The 11,252-nt window shown below is 40.3% G+C and overlaps 1 protein-coding gene across 1 annotated transcript; it reads right to left on the bottom strand.

The window, feature by feature from the left end:
* Positions 1 to 1,115: 1,115 nt before the first annotated feature.
* Positions 1,116 to 10,999, bottom strand: LOC140487010 (cyclin-dependent kinases regulatory subunit 2). The gene is made up of 3 exons (XM_072586369.1): positions 10,848 to 10,999; positions 4,894 to 5,021; positions 1,116 to 1,431 (listed from the first exon to the last, which is right to left on the bottom strand). Exons 1-3 carry the CDS (start codon positions 10,904 to 10,906, stop codon positions 1,379 to 1,381), a joined length of 240 nt encoding a protein of 79 aa, XP_072442470.1. The 5' UTR covers positions 10,907 to 10,999; the 3' UTR covers positions 1,116 to 1,378.
* Between the last annotated feature and the right edge of the window lie 253 nt (positions 11,000 to 11,252).

Below are 11,252 nucleotides of genomic sequence, written 5' to 3'. Positions count from 1 at the left end.
TGATGAGTGTTAGGTGTTGTATTTACACAGTGAGGTGAGAAGACCTACTGGATATTTCTCCAGGAAACATTCATCTGCAGAAATATTTTGACTACCGAGGATGGGTTGGCATTGCAACATTTATGTCACCAGTAATGTGTCTAGGACAGTCATATATACACACGCACACACACACACACACACTCATAACCCAATAAAGTTTGAGAAATTTAATGAAAAAGATTTCAGACTGTTTAGATGGAGCTTACTGCTGCAGCCATTCAAAAATTGCATGTGGCAGTACAGAAAACATTTGCTGACACATCAAGTGTTGGATGAACAAACAAGGTGTTCAGTGGCAGAAGTAACCAAACTAAAATAGAATGTAGTAGTGTATGTTTGCATGTTATAATTAGTCTATGTATTGTAGTGCACTAACAAGGTAAGACAAAAAGGGATTTAAAATTTAAAGTAAGCCATCTTTGATAAAAAGAATCCTATCAATGTACAAAGGGTGAGTTTGAGATGCTGCAGGAATTGGAAAAGCTCTTCAGTGATGTTCCTGTATCAAGTTGGTTGGGGTTTCAAATTAAGGTATTCAAAATTCCATTTTGTTGATTTACATTTCAACTGTAATATCGCACTAAGTCTGCTTTGCATAAAACAGTAAACTGGCTAGCTGCAGTCATCTGGGCAACTTTACAATATTAGGAGGACGAGGAAGAGGACAGAGAGGGGGAGGGAGCTGGCCTGGACCCTAACAAATGCAATATACATCTGCTATTTCAGGCAAGGAATTTTTACCAGTTTAAATCAAGACAGTGCGTCAGTTCATAAAAAAGATGCTAATCTCGTTGCCACACCTGAAGGTTGTGCAGGCTTTTGAGAGGGTACAGAAACAAATATCACTGATGTTGTCAGGTTGTAAGAATTCTAATGATTTTTATTGATGAGGGTATTAGCTAGAGAGGAAGATTTGTCCAAGTGGAAAGTCAAACCAAGCTTGTCCAAAAGGACAACCTTCTAGAAGCTTGCAAAATTCAGGGACAGAATGGATAGTCGGTCTCTGTCCTTCACCCCCTCCCTTAAGATTAAAACAGAAAATCTTTTTGAACAGATAAAGTCCAGCAATCCAAAGAGGTGCAGTTATAAATTTATTCACAACAGTATCCAAAACAAGAAAAAAGTAAACAGTACTGTAAATTTCTTAAGCATGAACATCATTTCAACTGCTAGTATTTCTTTACATGTCTTAGCAGTCTAAACCCACTGTACCACAATGAGCTCTATTGCTGTTTAGAATACAGCTCACATACAGGTTTGAATGAATTTGTACAATTGAATGTATTCACTGAATACTACAATATTTACAAGAAAGTCCAGAAATTTCCAGAAAGGCTTATTTTTCCTGGTCTTTAGAAAGTGGTCTTCGAAATAACAGAATATGTGGTTCTAGAAATAAAGAAAAACTGAAGTCAGTGGTAATTTATCACATCTCTGCAATGCTCATTAAAAACATGCTGTATGCTTAAAGTTTGAGCTAATGTATTAACAAACTAAAAATGTAAGGACAAAAGAATTTGAAATTTCAATGACTGATCAACCCAGATTAACCATTCACATAGATGCTGTGACTTGATAGCTATGACCAATACATCCTGGTGCAACTCAAATCATTTTTTAAAATAAAACCAATTTTAGTAGAATGCTTTATCAAATTTGAAAGTGCTTACATGGTAAAAGAAAGTAGCCCCTTACCCCATACAGCAGACTAAAATGCAGTTTAAGTTCACTCAAACTCAAATTTTCCTTTCCTTTAAAAAAATGTTTAAACTACAAGCACATGGGACCTCTGCTGGTCATAGCAAGTAATGTAAGTACTGTACACAGATGAAACAACACGATTCACCAGCCAATTTTGCAGCTTTCAAGATCAAGTGCAGGTGTGAAATGCTTCACATAATCTAATTTAGTAGTTAAAACAGCACCTTCTGCTCAGGATTACGTTTTTTTCTAATTTACTAAACAATAATGCATAATCTTTACTACTTACAGGGAACAACTCTGGATGAAGCCATCTGAGTTTAAGGCCCCCCAATAGCAAGAGCAGCAAATTGGGAGGAAGAGTTTGGAAAGGTGCAGAAGTAACTGGATTGTCGTCATGGCTGATTTCAAATTTACCTAGTATTGATTGGAACCTCCTCAGTTTAAATAGTTTGGATGCAGCAGTTTTTGACATGACCCCAGAAAGGATTCCTGACTCAATCTAGATTAGCTGATTAGAAGGGAGGCCATATTGCATTTGGTGCTTGGCCACAAATAAGGGCAGGTGTCAGATCTCAGGAGAGCATTTTGGAGTAGTGATCACAACTCCCTGACCTTTACTATACGCGAGGAGAAGGACGGGAGCAGACAGTGTAGGAAGTGTTATTTGGGGGATAGGTGAAATACAATGCTATTAGGCATGTACAGGGCACAAACTGGGAAGGGATGCTCAGGGAAATGCACACCAGAACTGTGGGGGTTGTTTGGGAGCACTTGCTGAGTGCCGAATTAGGTTTGTCTCAGTGGGACAAACCATAAATTGAAAGCAGGAATCAGTGCTTCTTCTGGAGTCTCACTGAAGATGTTACCTAGTATGGTGACAAAACATCTGAAAAATAAACGTTATAGCTCAGCAAGCAAACCTACATCCAGAACCTCAACCTGAGCTACAACTCTTCTCAAAACTCGCTGAGACAGAAAGATGGTATGGTGAAGGAATATTGGGTGACAAGGGATTGGCTAGTCAAGAGGAAGAAGGAAGCTTAAGATTGAGGCAAGGATCAGACAGGTCTCAAGGGTTACAAGGAGGCCAGGAAGGAACTGAAGAATGGACTTAGAGCTAAAAGGGATCATGAAAAAGCTTTATTGGGCAGGACTAAGGAAAACCAAAGCATTCAAAATGCGAGGAACAAGAGGATGGCCTGATTAGCCTACATGAAGGTGGGCTAAGCAGGGATAGTGGAGAGAACTTGTACCTGGAGTCAGGTGGTAGAGGAAGTCCTTGAATGAATACTTTGCTTCAGTATTCACTATGAAAGGGACCTTGTCATCTGAGGACAGTGTCAAACAGGCAGATGTTAACGATGTGCTGAAAAGTTTGAAAAACAGGATAGGTAAGTCCCCTGGACTAGATGGGATATACCCAAGCTTTCTACAGGGGGACTGCTGTACCTTTGGCAATGATCTTTGTGTCCTCACTGTCCACTGGAGTAGTGCTAGATGATTGGAGGGTGGCATATGTTATCCCCTTGTTCAAGAAAGGAGTAGGGATAATCATGGGAATTACAGACCAGTCTTAGGTCTGTGGTGGGCAAAGTATTGGAGAGCTTTCAAGACAGGATTTGTGATTACTTGAAAAACCAGTTTGATTAGAGACAGTCAGCATGGCTTGAGGAGCAGGTCATGCTGCACAAGCCTCATTGAATTCTTTGAGGATGTGTCAAAACACATTGAAGGTAGCGCAGTGGATGTGCTGTGTATGGATTTAAGCAAGGGATTTGATAAGGTTCCCCATGGTAGGCTCATTTAGAAAGTAAGGAAGCATGGGATACAGGGAAATTGGCTGTCTGGATACAGAATTGGTTGGCCCATAGACAGAAGAAGGTGATAGTAGATGGAATATATTCAGCCTGGAGTTTGGTCATATGGGACCTCTGCTCTAATATTTATAAATGACACGGATGAGGAAGTGGGAAGGTGGATTACTAAGTTTGCCAAAGATTGGAGAATAGTATGGATGGCTGTTGTCGGTTGCAACGGGACATTGACAAGATGTAGATCTGGGCTGATAGATGGCAGGTGGAGTTCAACCTGGAATAGTGTGAACTGATTCACTTTGGAAGGTTGAATGCATAATAGAGTTAATGGTAGGATTCTTGACAGTGAAGGAACAGAGGGATCTTGGGGTCCATGTCCAGAGTTACCACCCAAGTTGATAGGGTTAAGACATATGGTGTGTTGGCTTTCGTTAGCAGGGGGATTGAGTTTAAGAACCACGAGATTATGCTGCAGCTCTACAGAGCCCTGGTTAAGCCATAGTTGGAATATTTGTCAGTTCTGGTTACCTCATTATAGGAGGGATGTGGAAGCATTAGTGAGGATTTATCAGCACTGTAGAAAGTAATGATTTGTATTAATACCTTTATTATCAATGATAAACCAAAAATAAATCAATCAAACTCCTCCATCTTTAACAAAATCAGAAATTGCTGGAAAGCTCAGCCAGAATGGCAGCATCCATGCAGTCCAGTGACCCTTCTTCAGAACTCATCTTTATACATTCTATCTTTGTATTGGATTTATACAGATACAAAAATAAGCTTTGATTTTGTATGGAAATGCACAACTTTGATTTTAAAGTAAAGAAAAAACTTTTTGTTACGAATTAAAAACAATGAGTTGCAATTAAATTGATCAATATAAGGATATTCTTCTCTTCAACATAGTGCCATAAATATCATGTGAAATCTAGTTCTAGAAAATGGATGAATGTGAATGCATATTAGCTTGGGTTGTTACTAATTATTTAGACTCTAAGCAACTTGATCAGTGCACTTATAGAAACCAGGATTGAATTTACTCGGCTGTGGGACCATGGTATTGGGTTGATAACCATATTGCAAGCTTACATCTTATTAGCAGCAGAATCAAGTCAGACATATTACAATCAGCAGCAGCAACCTAACTGTCCTTATACAGGTCTATTAAACAATGACAGTGGCAGGAACGTTTAAGCCTCAACAGAGCTTCTAAGAATACAAGTCCAACATACTACAAGTAAATAAAAGAATTATGAAAATACATTGGGTTAGGAAAAGACTAAATTCAATGCAAAAACAAAAAAAGGGATTAATCCTTTAATTGTAATACCTGGCTCATGCATCATGTAGTGAACCCAGCCCAGAGACTGCTGGACACCTAGCTTTCGCCATTCGTCTTCAGACATAAGATGAGTTTTTGGTACTTGCTTTGCAAGTTCTTTGGGCAACATGACATGCCTGTTAAAGAATAGATTACAAACAAAATATTAGTTATGTTTATATTATCAGCTATTCAATCTCAGTTCAGTAGATAAAGCAGGTCCAAGTAATTAGTCCTGACAATTAGGACTAAATTCATTCAGCAGAAAAATGCAGCATAACCAATAGCAAATGGAAGTGAAATTTTGTAAAATATTACATCAACAGTGCTTGATAGCACAATTTGAATGTGGCCAAAACAAGCTTGTCATAATTCAGGTATAATTCAGAACTATCAGCACCACAGAAACTTCCTTGAACTGAAATAACGGACATTGAAAAACTAGTAATAAAGCCTAGGAAACATATTAACTTAACATCCTTCAAAAAGGAAAAAAAAAACTGCCTTCCTTACCTGGTCTGGCCTACATTTGACTCCAGATGCTCAGCAGTGTGGTTGATTCTTAACTATTCTCTGGGCAATTAGACATGTTAATTGCAGGATAGCCATAGTCACATCAAAAAGATGAAAACATTTCACTCAAATCAGAAGCAATTCTTAAAGTCTTTGAAATCTACTTTTTGCATTTAACCGGTTTTGTTCTGTGCTAATTTTCCCAAATTCTACTTCTAATTTACTTCCTATTTAAAAATAGTCTGTTCTACTATAAAACACATTTCTTAAAAATTTAAAAATAGGAAGATCATTTTGATATTAGTGTTGGTCCAAGATGGACTCAAATTTAATAGGTAGTCACTGAAATTCACCCACAAAGTTAGCACTTACAAAAGTTTTATTCTACATGCAATGTCCATGCTTTAAAATGTAAAAAAAGCAAAATCTCCCATTTTAGAGTGGTTTAATAGCCTTGAGCTCATCAGCTCGGAAAGTAAAATTTTCAAACCTGTCTGCCAGAACGTTGTCATGCAGCTGGCTTAACTACACCATTCCACACTACCCTGAACTGGTGCCACACATTTGGTGCACGTATGCCAGTAGAGTGAAGGCCATGGTGCAGTGGTAAAGCCTCTGCCCAAGTCAGAAATTCAGGCCATAAGTTTTGTTCCAAGACTGCATAGCCAACAGGTTGATCAACCACTTTTATAACCAGAAACTACAGCATCCAATTTTGTCTGGATCAGTAAGGATCTTTTCTTTCATTACATATGAAACCAAACCAGAGTATTTTCTCTTGACTTGAGCAGGGCTTTTTGATGTCATCATGTTTGTTAGATGCCAGTTTTACAGTTATAGTGGGACAGCTTGATCAGAAGATTAAGTCTTCAGCATTACAACTTGAATTTGTTAGAGCTCCAGTTTCAGTATCTATTGTGGTCAGCCATTTCTTAAAATGGTGAATCAAATTAAATTGTGTGCTGCAAGTATGATGCTACAGATATCTCTACTTGGTACTGCTGGCTAAAGATATTGTAAATACAGCTTTGTCTTCTGTACTCACATGTTAGTCTCTACCATGGACCATCCCAAGTGGAAGTGTAAAAATATCCACCAACATTCTCATCTGTATATGGCACGACTATTGACCAACTATATTGAAGAAGGTTTCTGCCAACTGCATGCAACATGATTTTGTTTTGGCTTCACTCGTTTAGTATCCCCTTTTTCTGACATACCTGGTGCTACTTCTGGCTTGCATTGCTACATTTCTCAAACAGTGAGGTGATTTCTTATCCTTCACTCCAAGCTAAAAAAGGGCAAGGGAGGTTACAACTTGTGGTGATGGCCCACATTTAATAGATTCTTTTAGTTATATTTCAAAGCCAATGATCCACACAGCAGCTTTAGCCAAGGCAGTAAATGGTTGTGATGCCATACAGGAATCGATCTCAGTGCCAAAATTCAGTACGAATAGGATACTCTATAACTTGGATAACTGCAGCCCCAAGTTGAGTTGTTCATCATTGACTCATGGAGCAAGTAGCCCTATCTTGTCTGCCCAGTCTTTAAAATGGTTGAGGGTTATCCAGATTTTCTGCTAAAGATGGAACTTAGGAATTCACCACACTATTCAATTAGAAGGTTGCAGTCGGTTATAGCAATCTTGTGAATAGAAAGTTTTCCCTACCCCCAAAAAACAAAGGCAGCAAGCAAACTTGTCTACACAGTGAAATCCTACTGGGGGAAAAAAAAAAGTTATAATGGTCACTGTCAGCTGTTGTTGCACTGAAATATTGACAGTAACAAGATGCTGGATGTAATAGTCTGTTCTACTATAACACATTTCAACCCAAATTGGCTTTAAAACACACAATTAAAGAATTTAGACTGTCAATTGTAGAATGCAAACTTTCCTTACCTGTATTGGCTATAACAATTCTGGCCCCACAAGTTTAAATGGTGCTGCTTTTGCACAACTTTCATGAGAACAGAACTAAGTTATATCAGAACCAACTTATTTGTCTATATGCACAACTGAGCACCAATCTTTATATAAAAGATATTTACAAGAAAAAAAAGCTACAGACCCAGAGCTCTTCAGTGTTTTCAAATCTCCATCAAGCCCAAATACAATAAGACGAAGGCTGACACTCATGGTGCTATGTTCCAAGTGAAAACTTGTTTTAACAACAAGATACATTTCAGTTAGAGGTTGTCTAGCGTAATGCCTTCGCTCCAACCGAACTCCTTGAATCCAGTCGTCTCCACTGACTACTCCCATCCTCCAGTTTAGCAAAAAAAAATTCCACGTTCACTCTACTGGACTGAACAGTCTTCCTCAACTTCACAAAAATCAGTATCATGGTCAATTACTAGCAATTAATGAAACGAAAAAGGTCTTCAATTTGACAAAAATCAATAATTTGTTTTTAAAAATGACAATTCAAAGTTCATTTTGCATTACATCAGCACACCTTAGAAAACTCTCAAAGTAGAACATAGCTCCACAAGGATGATACAAACTTTAGAGGCTGAGAACTAACCAAACAAATCAGGCCTGCTTTCTGTAGAATTTAGAGGGTTAAAAAAAGGAATGATTGATTGAATCTGCAAGGTATTAACAGGAAGAGGAGACAGGTTAGAGAAAGAACGATTTGTATTTGTTGGGGATTCATAACATTGAAAATTACAGTGCAGTACAGGCCCTTCAGCCCTTGATGTTGCGCCACCATGTGAAACCAATCTGAAGCCCATCTAACCTATGCTATTCCATTCTCACCCATATGCCTATCCAATGACCATTTAATGCCCTTAAAGTTGGTGAGTCTACTCCTGTTGCAGGCAGTATTCCATATCCCTATACAGAGTACAGAAACTACCTCTGACATCTGTCCTAGATCTATCACCCCTCAAATTTACAGCTATGCCCTCATGCTAGCCATCACCATCCTAGGAAAAAGGCCTTCACCGTCCACCCTATCTAACCCTCTGATTACCTCATGTCTGATTTATGGTACCTCAATCTCCTTCTCTAATGAAGACAGCCTCAAGTCCCTCAGCCTTTCCACATATGGCCTTCCCTCCATACCAGGCAACATCCTAGTAAGATCTCCTCTGAACCCTTTCCAAAGCTTCTAATCAGGTATATTTTCCAGAGTTCGACAGATTCAGGATCAGTTCCTGTGGATTGGAGGGTGGCTAATGTGGTACCACTTTTTAAGAAAGGAGTGAGAGAGAAGACAGAAAATTATAGACCAGTTAATCTGACCTCATGGTGGGAAAGATGCTGGAGTCTATTATAAAAGGATGAAATTACAACACATCTGGATAGTAATAACTGGATAGGTGAGAGTCAGCATGGATTTATGAAGGGGAAATCATGCTTGACTAATCTTCTGGAATTTTTTGAGGATGTAACTCTGAAGATGGCCGAGGGAGATCCAGTAGATGTAGTGTACCTGGACTTTCAGAAAGCACTTGATAAAGTCCCACATATGAGGTTAGTGAGCAAAATTAGGGCGCATGGTGTTGGCGCAAAGTACTAACTTGGACTGAAAGTTGGTTGGCTGATAGGAAACAAAGTAGTGATAAATGGCTCCATTTCAGAATGGCAGGCAGTGACCAGTGGGGTACCGCTGGGATCAGTGCTGGGACCGCAGCTTTTTACAATATATGTTAATGATGTAGAAGATGGCATTAGTAATAACATTAGCAAATTTGCTGATGATACTAAGCTGGGTGGCAGGGTGAAATGTGAGGAGGATGTTAGGAGATTACAGGGTGACCTGGACAGGTTAGGTGAGTGGTCAGATGCATGGCAGATGCAGTTTAATGTGGATAAATGTATGGTTATTCACTTTGGTGGCAAGAACAGGAAGGCAGATTACTACTTAAATGGAATCAATTTAGGTAAAGGGGCAGTACAAAGATGTGGGTGTTCTTGTACATCAGTCAATGAAGGTAAGCATGCAGGTACAGCAGGTAGTGAAGAAGGCTAATAGCATGCTGGCCTTCATAACAAGAGGGATTGAGTATAGAAGCAAAGAGGTTCTTCTGCAGCTGTATAGGGCCCTGGTGAGACCATACCTGGAGTACTGTGTGCAGTTCTGGTCTCCAAATTTGAGGAAAGACATTCTGGCTATTGAGGGAGTGCAGCATAGGTTGACAAGGTCAATTCCTGGAATGGCGGGACTACCTTACGCTGAAAGACTGGAGTGACTGGGCTTGTATACCATTGAGTTTAGAAGACTGAGAGGGGATATGGTCGAGACATATAAGATTATTAAAGGATCGGACACTCAGGAGGCAGGAAACATGTTTCGCTGATGGGTGAGTGCCGAACTAGAGGACACCACCTAAAAATACAGGGTAGACCATTTAGGACAGAGATGAGAAACTTCTTCACCCAGAGTGTGGTGGCTGTGTGGAATGCTCTGCCCCAGAGGGCAGTGGAGGCCCAGTCTCTGGATTCATTTAAGAAAGGAGTTGGATAGAGCTCTCAAGGATAGTGGAATCAAGGGTTATGGAGATAAGGCAGGAACAGGATATTGATTAAGGATGATCAGCCATGATCATATTGAATGGTGGTGCAGCCTTGAAGGGCAGAATGGCCTACTCCTGCACCTATTGTCGATAAATCCACAAATCCTATACAAGGCTTAACCAAGCCAAATCCAAAACCCAGCTATCTGCCATGGAGAGATTCAGAACGTTAGCCAGGATTTCTAGATTGCTAGTGCAATGAGATTACTACCATGCCACCGCTTGCTCAATTGACACATTGGAGGAAAAAAATCTGTATCTCCAGACATGTAAGGTCTCATAACTGAAATCATTAGCACAAGTGATGCTTTGCAGTAAAAAGCTGATAGTCTGAACAAGCCATTTGTCGCCCTTCTGAAATCAGGCTTTGCTGTCCTATCTATTTTTGCCGCACACGGTCTGCGTTGAAACTGCTTATTTGTCAATCGGAACTTTTACGAGAGACCTTGCCGGACCACCGGCCCACGTTACAAGTGCAGCGAGACCATTAACGAGATGGCACGGCAGGATGTAAAAGCGGCACATCGGAGAGAGCCGGGGAAATTTGGGAGAGCGCAGGAGGGGGTGGGGCAGGAATATTATGAGCTGTTGGTGTCCTCTACAACGGTCACATCATCAGCTCTATAACCCCTCTAATAAAACACCAAGGAGGCCGGAGCAGTACCCAAACCTTCCTAGTCAGTTATTACTTATCAAAACGTTTATATCAAGTACTTTTCACACACTTAACATGCTGACCCTACAAAAACATTTGCTCGGATGCGGTGAAGTTGAGTTCACGGCGTACGATCGCGATTGCCAACTGTCAACATTTAGAGAGGATAAACATCCAAAACTACAAATGTCGCGGTGTGCTTGTTCGGCCATAATTAAAGTCCAAGATAGAATACTTCATAAAGTACTCCGGATGACGTAACTCCTACCTGTATTCGTACTGGTCATCATAATATTTGTCTGAGTAATAGATTTGTTTATTCGCCATGACTGTCTTTCCTTCTGTACTAGTTCAGCCGGTGAAAAGTTACCCCCTAACACCGTGCCGAATCAATAGCCACTCTCCCCCAACCGCCCCGCCTCCCACCTTACGGGCCACGAGGCGATTTGAATCACACGGCCCACACCAATTGGCCCACCGGTCTGGCCACGTGACACAGCGGCGGCAGTGGGCGCGCGAGCCAGCACTCAGCTAACGGTTAAGACACTAGCACGAGGAAGTGGCGCGCGACCTGACGACTTCAATACTTAACCTAGCGTTTGATCGCGGTCTTTGTCGCAGCAGACGCTTCTGGCGATTATTTAAGATCATAACATCATAAGACATGGGAGCA

This window comes from Chiloscyllium punctatum, chromosome 2 (assembly GCF_047496795.1).
Source record: "Chiloscyllium punctatum isolate Juve2018m chromosome 2, sChiPun1.3, whole genome shotgun sequence".
NCBI lineage: Eukaryota > Metazoa > Chordata > Chondrichthyes > Orectolobiformes > Hemiscylliidae > Chiloscyllium > Chiloscyllium punctatum.
The sequence above is the reverse complement of the archived record's forward strand: the minus strand, read 5'-3'. Positions and strand labels throughout refer to the sequence as shown.

Bases quoted from the DNA above. Each gene is read 5' to 3' on its own strand.
- LOC140487010 (XM_072586369.1), bottom strand. From the start codon at position 10,906: ATGGCGAATAAACAAATCTATTACTCAGACAAATATTATGATGACCAG. The intron at 5,022-10,847 runs GTAGGAGTTACG...ATTCTTTAACAG, and splicing joins GATGACCAGTACGAATACAG to GCATGTCATGTTGCCCAAAG. The intron at 1,432-4,893 runs GTATTACAATTA...CTTTATTTCTAG, and splicing joins CTACATGATGCATGAGCCAG to AACCACATATTCTGTTATTT.